A 15,121-nucleotide genomic window follows, 5' to 3' on the forward strand; every position below is an offset into this window, starting at 1 on the left:
AAACTGATTAAAAAGTTATCTGAGAACAGCAATGACCCAAGAAAGATTGGTTGGTCTAGCAACTATATAGAGGCAGATAGCTTATAATTTATTAGAAAAGCTTATAAACAGTTTTATTGTGCGATATCCCCATAGAGCAAACATTTAATTAATATTATTATGTAATCGTTTTGCATTAATGTTTCTATTGTAATAAAAACAAAAAAGCAATTGGAGATTTTCTTATATATTTGTCTTATAATCCATCAGGGGCAATATTTAATTGTTTGCCTCAGGGCACGATCTAATCTGACAACAGCCCTGAATGGGAGATAGCATACTGTGTTGGAGGAGCTATACTGGAGGAAGTAGGGAAGACAAGATATCTGGGGCTGATAATTGACAGAAACCTGAAATTCAGGGAGCATATTGCAAAAGGTGGTGAAGGTACCTCGGAGGATTGCTGCAATATTGAGAAGGACGCTGACCTACAGAGATAAAAGAGTTGTTATTCCATTGTATAAAGCCCTGATCAGACCACACTTGGACTGTTGTTCTCAAATTTGGTCCCCAGGATTTGAAGGGGATAAATTAACTGTGGAAAGCATACAGAGGCAGATAAGAAAGATTGTTTCAGGACTATAGAATGATGGTTCTGGGGAGTTCTTTTGCTTGGTGGAACAGGGGGAAAGAGCAAGGACAAGAGGCCATCCCTGGAAGTCATGAAAGAAAGCTGTGATCAAGAGGGTGAGGAGTGGTTTCTTTTCATGGAGGGTGGTTGAACCGTGTAATGCATTGCCTGATGGAGTGGTGAGAGAACGAATGGACAGCAAGTTTAAGGAATGGTATGATAGACTTTGTGTTTCCTAGGAAGCACCTCCCATGATGAGTCTTTTGACTCCATGGAGGCCTGAATAATAATAATAAACAGCAGTCTGACCAGTAAAACCTAATCGTACTAATAAAAGGTGAATATATGAGCTCATGGCTGAGTTCATGATCTGATCAGAAACTCTCCATAGGGATAATTACTTAAGCCATGTTATTTAATTTGAACATTGATAAATAGAAATGAATTGCGGTATCTACTTGCTTGCCAATGATGCTAAACTGAAGATGGTATTAGTTAATAAAAGTGATACGGAGATCTGTAGGATTATTTAAATAGATGACAGTTTGGACAAAAGATAATGGTTACCAATTCAGTGTAACAAAGTGTAAGATTATATATGCACTTTGCATTGTGGGATGAAAAGTATACTAAGTTGCAATAAAGTAATGAGACTAGGCATTTGAGAGTGAAATTGGAGAGAGAAGACACACTGCAAAAAGTGGACAAAACAGATCGAAAAATCATTTGAATGTTGAAGAACACAAATTGAAAATGAGAGATAAGGAAATTGTCCCTCATACCTGGATCTGTGCATAGATTGGGTAATTTAGATTTCTTGTATGTGGAAGTGGAGGAGAAGCTCCAAAGTTGATGGCCAAGGACTGTTGAAGTTTTGCAAGCTACAAAATTAAAAAGAGTAAAGGAAAATGGGGACTAAAGGAGATACAGCAGTTTATATATACTGAGTCAGAGGTATCAGGAATAAAGAGAAGGAGATTTTGGCATTGGGTTAGTGCAACTTGGCCAAAAGTTATTTTAATAGTAACATTTTTAGTTAGTTACAGTTATTTTAAAACAGTAGACATTAATGATACTTTGCTGACAGATAGGAGAATGTGAGGGGTATAAAATTTTCAAGAACAGAAGGAACAGGATGAGTGAGGATGCTATGCTGCTGATGATGATAGTAGTTGAAATGCAGCTAAAAAGAGGAAATTAGCAGGAAGATAGAGAGGTGAACATGAATGAATTGCAGGCTATTTACTATGAAATAGAGACCAATAGGACAAAATATACAGTTGGTTGCTTCTGCTGTAGACCATGGAGGTCCAAAGGAAGATGTGAATGACATGCATTAGCAAATGAGCATAATTAGTGCAGGCTGAGTAATTATTATGGGGAACTTTAACTACAGAGGCATAGACTGGAAAGATGATATGTACAAAATTATTACTTTACATCAATAGCTAATAAAATCAAAACAATATTTTATCAACAACAACAACAAAAAATTATTTGTCATTTATATATTTAGTAATCTAAGCAAACTGCATTACTGCAGACTGTAAAGGTTACCAAGAGAAAATGCAATAAACACTTGCCCTTCTATTCGAAACATCTTCCGAAAGCAGTCAACTATAGAAGTATAGTGATTCTGATCACCAATACCACGCTGAATCTGAAATCTTGTCTTCATAACATCCAAAGGGTGCATTAAACATATTTCAACAAAACCTAGAAACATAAATTGCACTATTAAATGATCCAAGCAATTTTTTTTTATATTTTATTATTTATTTTTATTATTTATTAATTTTATATTATTATTATTAATATTATGAATTATTATTTATAGATCTAATATTAGACTTGTTAGGCATCCATTCAACCATCAGCATACATATGTAACATACTCTCCACGTCTGCAACACCCTCCAGCAAAACATTCTAAGTACACACTCATCCATCATTTTACCTAACTACCTACCACTCACCTATCATTCATATAAAAAATTTTATTCCTTACTTCCTCAGTCACCAGACATTAAACCTCGAGTGATGTCGCCCCCATCTCCACTCTCTTAGTCATACTGTTACTCCCTCTCTACTCTATGAATAATCCCTTAGGTATTAAACTTGTAAAATTCTCTTCACCAAGTTAAATGTCTGCATTACTGCTCTTTAACCTTTCCACCAAACATTACAATTCACACTTCCTCAAGTCCTTCTCTTAACTGGCATTACAATATTCTAGAATTTGCAGAATATCTCAAAGTTTATTTAGGGGACATTCCTACTTACTAAATATTAAAATATCCTGATACAGCTCCAGTTCATTTCTAATCCTTCCATTTTGATCTAATCCTTCCATTTCTAATCCTTCCAGTTGGCAGAAGTTCAATTATATTGATGGTATATGTGTAATCAGACATCCTAGAATAAATGAGGTCATTAATGTGGTGAGTAAAATCAGTAATGCAGTGTCATTTTTCACTGATTGGAGTTTCGTGTATGCGTCGAGTTAGGCCTAATTTACACGTGTATGAATCATTGTATTGCTGGTAAAGATATAACAATTTAGGTGCTAGTTTCATTTTTACAACTTGTTATTGGTTATCTTAAAAAAGAAAAAAAAATTGTTACTAGATTATGAAGATGGAGGCTCAGCAGATCTGTTTAAGAAGGAATAATCACCATGTCAATGTACTAACTACTTTTAATGAGTTACTGTTTACTGAGATGTGACTTTAGTATGTGAAGGTAAGAGACTTAAAGCACACAAAATAGTGTTGTCTGCCTGCAGTTCTTTCTTTCATGACATATTTCTTGAAAACTCTTGTAAACATCCAGTTGTTATTCTCAAAGATATAAAATACACGGATTTAAAAATGATAATAGATTTTATGTACAAGGGTGAAGTGATCATTTCGCAGGACCAACTTGCCACGCTGCTTTAGTGCTGCTAAAAGTTTGAATGTTGAGATCTGTACAGAAGTTGCACAGAGGGATACTTCCAGTATTGATTTTCAGGAGAAGAGTGAACATGACTCAAGTAACCAGGCCTTGTTACTTGCTGAGGTGCAACAGAAAAAACGCAGCACAGAATTGCCACCAGTAATTAAGAAGAAAAGAGGAAGACCTCGAAGTAGATATCTTCGTGGTTCTAACAGTAATGGCATGAAGGCCAATGTGTCATCAAAAGTAAATGAATTAGACACACCAGAAGATACCAACAGGTCAATAAAGTCGTTCACAAGTGAAGGAAGGTTAGAACTGTCAGGAACTGATTATCCATTAAATGAGATTTCTGTTTCTAATTCAAATATATATCCTAGTCCAACTCAGAACTCATTTCCATCTATCCAGAATTCAGTGTTGGTAAAAGGATCACAACAAAGTGAAGATACAATAATAGAAATTGAGGAATCACAGGCATTGGCATCTTTTGACAGTTTGCTCCAAGATTCATTGTCAATCCCAGTAATGAATACGATGCCTATTCTTAATACTGTTGAGTTAATTGAAACTCACTCAAATAACATAGAATCAGGGCTAAGTACAGATAATCAAATATTAGTTCCTTGTTCTGTATCACCTCAATTATCTACTTCTCTTCAAGTTGCACAAAGTATGATAAAAGATATCGAACCTGGTGTCTCACTCTTATTACCTGGAGCTGCAATTTCACCTTGTGCCAGTTCTTCACATCAAGACAGTAGATCCATGATGATGATGATGATGATGTCTTGGGATACATCCAGGCCTACTGCTGTTATGCCAAACATTCCTAAAATACATGATCAGCAGCTTCCATTACAGGATCAGAATGTTGCTCAAGAGAAGGAAAATGGGTCAGTTAATTATCGTTGGATATCCTCGCCAGACCATCATTGTGAGGATTGCTGTAGATGCTGCGCGACCAAAAATATCCAAAGACATAATATGAAACTACATGAAAATGACAGACAGGAATATATATTGGATGTGGACATGAAAGCAGAGTTGATGATGATGAAGCAAGATATGAACTGCATGAGAAATGAGATGAAAAGAATTAGAGACATACATGGAAGAACGAATAAGAACAGAAGGAAAGATGGGCATGCGAAAGATATATCAAATGATTCAAGAGTGGTTCTCTATGGAGATTCCATTATTAGAGGTGTGGTGAATGAGAAGACGCACAAGGTTTGTTTTCCTGGTGGTAGAATGGAGAGAGTGATTGAAGCGTTGGACATGAGGAGTAAGAGAGCACAAGAGTTGGTGGTTGTAGTAGGAACAAATGATTTGGATGGGAACAAGGAAAATGCCAGATTGGATATAAGGAGATTATTAAGGAGAGTAAAAGATAACAGTGTGGTAGGAAAGGTAGTCAGTGTGTTACCAAGGTATGATAGTGATGAATTGAGGAGCCAGGTAAAGATTATGAATGATATGTTAGCGCAGTTATGTGAGGAGAATGGAGTGCATTTTGTGAATGTGTGGAATTTGAGGGACGGATGGAATTGTATAAAGAAGATGGGCTGCATTTAAATGGTTTTGGTGTAAGTCTGCTGGAGAGATTGTTACTGGCAGGAGAAGTAATGACTGTAATGAATATATCTGAGGTGGTGGGAAGTGATATGAAAGAGCAAAAAAGTAAGGTAGGGAGAGGTATTTGTTCAGTTGCAAATGGGGACGTGAGTATTATGAATGAAGTAAATGAGAGAGTGGAGGTACAACACGAACAGGGAAACGGGGGGGAGTCAGGGTGGAGGGGGGGAAACTTTATGAAACATGCGGGTGTTGAATTTAGAAGTGAATGTGTAAGTGGACAAACACAAATTGAGATGGCCTGGGATGGGTGGAAAGAGTTTAGGTGTGAAGAAAGTTGTAGAATTGGTGGTAATATAAAGGAAGTGACAGGAGAAGGTATTGAAGAGTTACATCGCAGGAGTGATGTTCTTAGGACTTGTAGAAGCAGTAATGATTTACTATGTTTATTCACTAATGCTAGAAGTATTCGAAATAAGGGGAACGAAATTGTTGCTTTGCTCGAGTCTGTTCGCCCCAAAATTGTTGGTATAAATGAGACATGGTTAGATGACGATGGCATCCTGACAGGAATAGAGATGAATGGATATGATATTTTTCGTGAAGATAGACAGGGAAGGAAGGGGGGAGGAGGAGTACTGTTAATGGTAGCAGATGAGTTGTGCCCATCTAAGGTGGAATTGCAAGGTGCAAATAGTGGTCACGGTTTTGAGGCCGTATGGTGTGAGGTAGAAGTTAACAGGAGGAAATATTTAGTTGGTGTTGCTATAGACCTGGTAATATGGAAGGTAATGAGAAGGAAATGTATAGGCAAATTGGCCTAGCTAGCAAGAAACGAGTTATCATTATGGGTGACTTTAATTATGGTGATATAGATTGGAAGCAAGAGACTGCATCTGGGGGTAAAGAAAATGAATTTTTGGAGTTTTTGAAAGATAATTACCTTAGGCAGTACGTAACGGAGGATACACAAGGATCAAGAGTATTGGATTTGATCATCTCATCAGATGATGTTATTATAAATGAGGTGTCAAATCTTCCACCAGTTGGTGAGAGTGACCACGAGGTGATCACGTGCAGGGTGACCAGTCATTCGAGGACGTCTGTTAGAAAGGGATATATGTGGAATTATAAGACTGGTAATTACGAAAAGCTCAGGAAACAGCTTGCGATAATAAATTGGAAAGAAGAACTGGATGGAAAGGATATCAATGCTGCTTGGGCCATACTCAAGAACTATTTGGTGGAGGCAATATCAGAGTGTATTCCGAGGGTCAAGAGGGTAAACAGAGTGGATGTAAAATGGATGAATCAAGAGATAAGGTATGCAAAATGGAAGAAGAAGGTATTATGGAAGAAACACAAAATGAGTATATATAACAACCAGTTGCATGAGAAGTACAAAGAGCAGGCGAGGAAGGTGACTAGCTTGATAAGGGTAGCAAAAATGCAGTATGAGCAGCAGTTAGCTAAAGCGGCCAAAAAAAATCCTAAGGAGTTTTTTCGATATGTCGCCAGTAGAAGAAAGAATGATTATGGTAGAATGGGATTGATTGGTGAAAACGGAGGAATGATAACCGCTGTGGAGGATATAGTTGAGATATTTAATGAGCAATTTCTAAAAGGTATTTCACTCTTGCGAATGTGACATCATGCAGAACTTGAAAGTAGTGGGAGAAGAGGAGGAGGAGGAACTGTTAGTAAGTGAACAGGAGGTATATGAGGAATTGAATAGACTTGATGTAAATAAGGCTGTGGGACTTGATGCTATTTCACCACGTGTCTTGAGTGAATGTGCCAGAGAGTTAACAACAGCTTTTGTATATCTTTTCAACATGAGTCTCTCACTGGGTCAAGTTCCAAAAGAGTGGAAAAAAGGTAAAATTGTTCCAATTCATAAGGGAGGTGATAAGAGTAAGGCTTTGAATTATAGACCAGTCTGTGTGTCTGGAGTTGTGGTCAAGGTATTAGAGAAGTTAGTTAGGAATAAAGTTCAGAAGTGGGTTGACAACAGAAAAATACTCTTTGGTGGCCAGCATGGATTTACTAAAGGAAAATCATGCTTTAGCAACCTGCTTACTTTTTATAATAAAGTGACAAATGCGTTGGGTAAGGGTATTACATATACAGTGGTATATTTAGATTTTGCAAAAGCGTTTGATAAATTGCCACATGACAAGCTGGTAATTAAATTGGAACGGATGGGGCTGAACAGTAGATTGGTTCACTGGATTGGAGATTGGTTGTCTGATAGGTATCAGCGAGTTGTCTATGGAGGAGCGATATCCCAGAAGAGGAAAGTTACTAGTGGTGTACCTCAAGGGTCTGTTTTGGGTTCATTGCTGTTTAATTTGTATGTAAATGATATCTGGAGAGGTCTGAATGGTGATGTGCAGTTGTTTGCAGATGATGCAAAGTTGGGCAGAGCTATCAGGAGTAGTGTGGATGCTGTAGCTTTGCAAGAGGACTTGAATACACTGTCTGATTGAGTAAATAAGTGGGGATGTCAATTCAATGTCTCAAAGTGTAAGGTTTTGAAATTTGGGAAGCAGAGATGGGATGTAAAGTACACAATCGGTGCGAATATCTTGGAAGAGGTAGAGGAAATGAGAGATCTGGGAGTGATTGTAGACAAGGACCTAAAATTTCGGGGACATGTTACTAAAATAGTGAAGACAACACAGCGGATAATGGGAATGATGCGGAGGACATTGAACTGTAGAAGTAAGGATGTTATGGTTCCTTTGTATAAGGCTTTGATCAGGCCACACATGGATTACTGTGCACAGATCTGGTCACCTGGTTTTCAAAGAGATGAAACTGCGTTGGAAAAAGTTCAGAGGCAATTGACTAAGGTGGTTTCTGGTCTCTGGAATGTAGAGTATGAAGACAGATTGACAAAATGCAATTTGCAGAAATTGGTGGATAGAAGGAGGAGGGGGGGATATGATTGAGACATATAAGCTGTTGAGTGGTTATTACCAGATTAACGTCGGGGAGGTTTTGCACAGAATGGGTGAGGATAGCAGGAGAACAAGAGGTCATTCCTGGAAGCTGTATAAGGAGGGTGTGAGCAAGGGAGTGAGGAGCAGGTTTTTTGCATGGAGAGTGGTGAGTGATTGGAATGCTTTGCCCGAGAGTGTGGTGTGTGCAGAGACAGTGAATATATTTAAGGCACAGTATGATAAACTGTGTGTATAACAGTGGACCTCCCACGATGAGTCTTTGACTCCATGGAGGTTTTTATAATAATAATAATTTTTTTAGTATGTGGCCAGTAGGTGGAGAAACGATTGTGGAAGAATGACATTGCGGGATAAAAATGGGAATAGAGTGACTGATGCAGAGGACATAGTGGAGTTGTTCAATGAGCACTTTACTGGAGTATTTCATCCTGGAGGAGGTTTTAATACTAGAGGGATAGGGCAGGTTCAGGGTTTAGAGGTGAGTGTGTTCCAAATACTGAGTACTCTGGATACCAGTAAAGCTGTTGGACTGGATGGTATTTCACCACGAGTTTTGATAAAATGTGCTAAAGAACTGACAGTTTCGTTGAAATGGCTTTTCAATAAAAGTCTGGCTGTGAGAAAGGTACCCAGGGAATGGAAGGAAGGTAAGATAGTGCCGCTGCATAAGGGCGATAGCAGACTTCCAGTCTGCTATCGCCCTTATGCAGCGATAGCAACAACAGTGATTAACAACTACTGATGACACATTTGTGTGTCATCAGTAGTTGTTAAGGTCTTGGAGAAATTAGTGAGGGACTATATACAGCATTGGGCAGATGAGGATAATGTTATCTATGAGAATCAACATGGATTTGTTAGGGGGCGCTCTTGCTTTAGTAATATGATTGATTTTTATAATAAAGTGACAAGAGCAGTTGATGAGGGAAAGGCATATACTGCCATCTTTTTTGGATTTTGCAAAGGCATTTGACAGGGTGCCACATGATAAGCTGATATTTAAGTTGCAGCAAATGGGTTTAAATGTCGGGTTAGTCAAATGGATTCAGGATTGGCTGAATCCATTTGACTAACCTGGGGATCAGTACTGGGACCTGTATTGTTCAACCTTTATATCAATGACATTGTCAATGGATTGCAAGGGGACATTCAGTTGTTTGCGGATAATGTGAAGCTGGGAATGGTTATCAGTAATAGTGCAGATGTGATAATCCTGCAAGAGGATTTGAATAAACTAGACAGGTGGCAAATGAATGGGGGTGGGGGGTATCGGTTCAATGAAGCAAAATGTAAAGTCTTGAAGTTTGGGATCCATTGATGGGAGGATGCATACTCGATTGGAGGAGCTGTGCTGGAGGAGGTAGGGGAGACAAGAGATCTGGGGGTGATAATTGATAGAAAACTGAAATTCAGGGAGCATATTGCAAAGGTGATGAGGGTAACTCAGAGGATTGCTGCAATACTGAGAAGGACGCTGACCTGCAGAGATAAAAGAGTTATCATTCCGTTGTATAAGGCCATGATCAGACCACACTTAGACTATTGTTCTCAGATTTGGTCCCCAGGATTTGAAAGGGATAAATTGACTGTGTAAAGGGTATAGAGGCAGATAACAAAGATGGTTTCAGGACTGTACAATATGAGTTATGAGGATCTACTGAGGGAATGTGGACTGCAGTGTTTGGTGGATAGAAGGAGAGGTGATATGATCAAGACTTTTTAAACAGTTGAGAGACAGTTACAGGGTAGACACTGGAGAGTTCTTTCACTTGGTGGAACAGCAGGAAGGAGCCATGACAAGGTGCCATCCCTGGAAGTTATGAAAGGAGGCTGTGAGCAAGAGGGTGAGGAGTGGTTTCTTTGCACATGAGTGTGGTTGAACCTTGGAATGCATTGCCTGAGAGAGTGGTTGGAGCAGGAACCATCAATGGGTTCAAGGAGTGGTATGATAAATTTTGTGTTTCCTAAAAACGACCTCCCACGATGATTCTTTTGACTCCATGGAGGCCTGGATAATAATAATAATATTCATCCCACCTCAGAGTTTGCAAAAACATTACTCTCACCAGTATGAAGCAATCTCACAAATTGCCCATTAAATAATTTCCCTACATACTCCCAAAGTGCTCATTAAATAATTCTGCCACATCCTCTACAGTAATCATTTGTCACCATCACTTAGTATCATACCTCCATGATCACTAATTTTTGATATGACATTGCAAAAAAAAATTCTCTTGTTCTTTTGCTATGTTAAACAAGAGAATTCTTTCCCTTATTCTCATTTTCCAACTAATTAATTAATTAATTCTCACACACTTTCGTATTTTTCTTGCAGTTCATCATTACACTGTATTATTAATATTATTACTATTAATGACACCTCCATGGGAACCATGAAGGCCATGTTACTATATACATGATAAGTGTTCTCTAACAAGTTTGCCTGTATTAGGGGAGAAAAAAATCAACTTTCTGGGAGAAAATAAATCCTGCTATCTTTTGTATGAGACTAAGTCTTCAGATGGGAAGAAAAAAAAAATATATATATAAAGATTCTGCTTATCATGTTATATCCCAATTCTACCTCCAAGGTTATTACTAATTAAGAAGCATTCATAGAAAATAAATTGAACTGCCTGAAGAACTAGAGAAGTACCATGTGAACATAATTGGTGTTCACTGAAAGGACTAAAATAAGACTAACGAACTGAAATAGGTAAAATCTTGCTAAATAATAAATACAGCATGTTATATTCAGACAATAATAATCACTAAACTAAACATGAAGATACACTTCTTGAGTTTATGAGTAAATAATTCCACTGCATCCTCACAACTTTGGGTAGGTTATGTGGACAAATTTCAAAATGAGGAATTGAAAAATGAAGCATTTTATTACTATTATTATTATTTAGGCCTCCAAGGAGTCAAAAGACATGTGATAGACTTTGTGTTTCCTTCCTAGGAAACACAAAGTCTATCACACCACTCCTTAAACTCACTGACTGTTCTCACTCTCACCACTCTATCAGGGAATGAATTCCACAGTTAAACCACCCTCCATGAAAAGAAACCACTCCTCACCCTCTTGCTCACAGTTTCCTTTCGTAACTTCCAGGGATGACATCCCTTGTCATCACTCCTTCCTGCTATTCAACCAAACTGTTGAATAGCAGGAATTCAAAGACAGTTTCAACCTGAAACTGTCTTTGTAATCCGCCTCTGTACCATTTCCACAGTTAATTTATCCCCTTCAAATCCTGGGGAACCAAATCTGAGAACAATAGTCTAAGTGTGGTCTGATCAGGGTCTTATACAATGGAATGATAATGCTTTTAGCTCTGCAGGTCAGCGTCCTTCTCATTATTGCAGCAATGTGTTACCTTCATCACCTTTGCAATATGTCCCTTGAATTTCAGGTTTCTATCAATCATCAACCCCAGATCTCTTGTCTCCCCTACTTCCTCCTGTATATCTCCTCCAATAGAGTATGCAGCGTCCCATTGATGTGTCCCAAACCTCAAGACCTTACATTTTCTGCATCAAACCAAAACCCCCATTCATTTGCCCATCTGTCTAGCTTATTGAAATCCTTTTGCATGACACCACATCTGCACTATTACTAATAACCCTTTCCAGCTTCACATCATCTGCAAAAACAACTGAATATCCCCCTGCAATCTACTGAATGTCATTGATATAAAGGTTAAACAATATAGGTCTCAGTATGGAGCACTGTGGGAACGCACTTGTAACTCTCTTCTTCCTTGAAACTGCCCCACCATACACAACTCTCTGATACCTATCGGACAGCCAATCCTGAATCCAGTTGACTAACCTGAATTCAAACCCATGTGCTGCAACTTAAATATCAGCTTATCGTGTGGCGCCCTGTCAAATGCCTTCGCTAAATCCAAGAAAATGGCAGTATATGCCTTTCCCTCATCTCTTCCTCTTGTAACTTTATTATAAAAGGCTAGCATATTACTAAAACAACAGTTCCCCCTAACAAATCCATGTTGACTCTCACAAATAACATTACCCTCATCTGCCCAATGTTGTATACGGTCCCTAATTTCTCCAAGATCTTAACAACTACTGATGACACACAAACTGGCCTATAATTAGACACTTCCAGTCTGCTACCGTCCTTATGCAATGGCACTATCTTACCTTCCTTCCATTCCTGGGCACCTTTCCCGTAGCAAGACTTTCATTGAAAAGCCAGGTCAAAGAAGCTGTCAGTTCCTTGGTACATTCTCTCAAAACTCGTGGCGAAATACCATCCAAATGTTCCAAATACTAGAGTGCAGAGTACTCTAGTATTTGGAACATGTTCTCCTCCTGCACCTCTAAACCTCGAACCTGCCCTATCCCTCTAGTATTAAAATTTACTCCTCCAGGAAGAAATACACCAATAAAGTGTTCATTGAACAATTCCAATATGTCCTCTGCATCAGTTACTCTATTCCTATTTTTATCCCACAATGTCATTCTTCCACAATCATTTCTTCTCCTACTGGCCACACAGGTAAAAAATTCCTTAGAATTTTCTTTGGATCTTAGGGCCAATTTCTTCTCATATTCCAGTTTCACCTTCCTTACCATACTAGTCACTCTCCTGGCCTGTGTCTTATACTCTTAATGCATCTGCTCTTCACCTGTTTTCTTATATCTCTTCCATAGCCTCTTTTTCACATGCAGCTCCTGTTTACTATTGCTTGTCATCCACTTTACACTAAATTGTGGCCGCTTCTTCAGTCATGGAATACAGCTTACTATTGCTGCTAACAAATATTCCTTCACTATTTCTCAAGCACTAATGATATCCTGACCTTCCAATTCCACCCTCCATGGAACTGCCCCAAATTGATATCCAAGACTATTATAATCACCTACCTTATAATTCCACATATGTTCCTGTCTCTTTAATATCTATTCATGTCTATTCATTTTCTAAGTCAAAACCACATGGTTACTCTCTCCAACTGGTGGGAGAGATGTCATCTCAGTTATTATCAACTCTTCTGATGCTATGACCAAATCCAAAACTCTTGAACCTCTTGTTCCCTCTATTACATGTTGCCTAAGATATTTGCTCCTCAATAATTCTAGAAATTTCATTACTTTATTACTACATGCATCTTCCTCTTCCCAATTTATACTGCTGTAGTTAAAATCTCCCATAACAATCATTCTTCTTGCACTTGCCAAACTCAACTGTCTAAACATCTCCTGGTCCCCACCCTCTGTGCTCCTTGGTTTGTATCAACACCCCCACTAAATATCCCATCTTGCATATCTCTACCTCACACCATATGCTTTCAAAATCATTAGTGTCACTGCCTTCCAAAGCCTCCACTCTTAGAGGACATAAGTCATCACTTATCATAAGCAGTACTCCACCACCACCACGCTTTCCCTTTCTATCCTGCCAAAAAATGCTGTATCCTGCTACTTCTATTTCTGTTATTATATTCTCTTCTGTGAACCACGTCTCAGTGATTCCAATAATCTTTGGACAGGCTGATGCTATCAGCACCACCAATTTCTCTCCTTTATTCCAGATACTCCTGGCATTAGCATAAAGCATAAAAATGCCACTATTTCTATACCTAGCATTTCTATACCCATTTATGCCTATGATTGCACTGTAGGTTCTCCTAAGGAAGAAGTGGATAAAGCTTTTGAGTCATTAGAAAGAAAACAGAAAAGCTGGTCCTTGTTAGAGATCTAAACCAGACAGCAAATGAATCACAGGCACATAAAAATGTTTTGGAAAAATTTGGAGAAAAGGACAAAGTTAATAATAATGACAAGTGTCTGCTGGATTTCTGTTCATGACAGGAACTAGACATCGCTAACACCATGTTTCAGCATAAAGACATACAAAAATTTACATGGAGAGAAGACAAATGGAGAAAAAAAGTCTTAATGCAAGTAGTGTAGTAGATTTAGAGGATGCTAACAAGTCATTGAGTGAATGTTGAGCAAGAGTAGATTGCTTAGGGAGGGAGAGAGACAGAATTTTGAGAGAAGAAGTAGAACATATAGAAAAAATATAGAATATAGAAAAATTAGTTCAGAAGCATGAAAGAAGATTAGTAGCCTGAAAAGGCTAACTGATGTGAAGAGAACAAGAGGGGGAAATGAAAGAGAGAGAAAGAGTAAAGGATGTAGATGGGCAAGAAATGAATGGAATGGTGAAGGTATGATGTATGAAAATTCAATGATCTGTGGAGTGCAAAATAGAATGTTAGAAGAGTGCTTGTCTAAGGAACAATAGAGAATCCAACTATGGCAATTACATGAGTTGAAAGAGTGGGTGAGATGATGGTGGTGGTGGTGTTAGGTACATATGATCTGAGAAGTAGCATAAATTGAGTTACAAGAGGAAAGATAGTGTGCTACTAGATATAATAATACAACATTGAAGAGAACATTGATATAGCATGATACAAGAATATGTCAAAAGAGGGGCTTGGATAATGATGATGATGATTATAATTCAGGTATCTCCATTATTATGTAGATGCTTGGAGTGTATTTGAGGACAGAAAAGAGGTGTTACAAGAGGCAGACTGCATTTGAATGAGGAAGCATGTAGGCATCTAGAGAGAATGTTCTCAGGGAAAGTGAGAGTATTAGTACAGGGAAACTAAAGTTGTCAGGGTGGATGGAAGCAGGGATATTCTCCTGTGGGAATAGACACTGGGGAGATGGGGGAATGTATGGTGTTATGCAAAGTCCAATGGCATCTGGATGGAATAATAATAATAATTATTATTATTATTATTATTATTCAGGCCTCCATGGAGTCAAAAGACTCACCGCGGGAAGTCCTTCCACCACTCCTTGAACTCATTGACCATTCTTGCTCTCACCACTCTATCCCGCAGTGCATTCCACGGTTCAACCATCTTCCATGCAAAGAAACCACTCCCCACCCTCTTGCTCACAGCTTCCTTTTGCAACTTCCAGGGATGGCCCTTGTCATTGCTCCTTCCAACCAAGCAAAAGAACTCCC

At 38.5% G+C, this 15,121-nt stretch overlaps 1 protein-coding gene across 4 annotated transcripts in view; it reads right to left on the reverse strand.

Annotated features, from left to right (window-relative positions):
- The window catches only part of LOC150101336 (mitochondrial 2-oxodicarboxylate carrier), a 223,235-nt gene that overhangs the window by 189,814 nt on the left and 18,300 nt on the right, over positions 1-15,121 (reverse strand). For 3 of the 4 annotated variants that reach the window (XM_090400214.1, XM_090400216.1, XM_090400217.1), the window contains exon 2: positions 2,194-2,326. In XM_090400214.1, the coding sequence (XP_090256340.1) occupies positions 2,194-2,326 (133 nt within the window). Of the gene's footprint in view, positions 1-2,193; positions 2,327-2,893; positions 3,009-15,121 lie in introns of those variants that run through there. The other variant, XM_090400215.1, reaches the window with a different exon arrangement.

Source organism: Typopeltis vanoorti, chromosome 11 (assembly GCF_054136105.1).
Source record: "Typopeltis vanoorti isolate ZY-2024b chromosome 11, IOZ_Tvanoo_1.0, whole genome shotgun sequence".
Classification (NCBI taxonomy): Eukaryota; Metazoa; Arthropoda; class Arachnida; order Uropygi; family Thelyphonidae; genus Typopeltis; species Typopeltis vanoorti.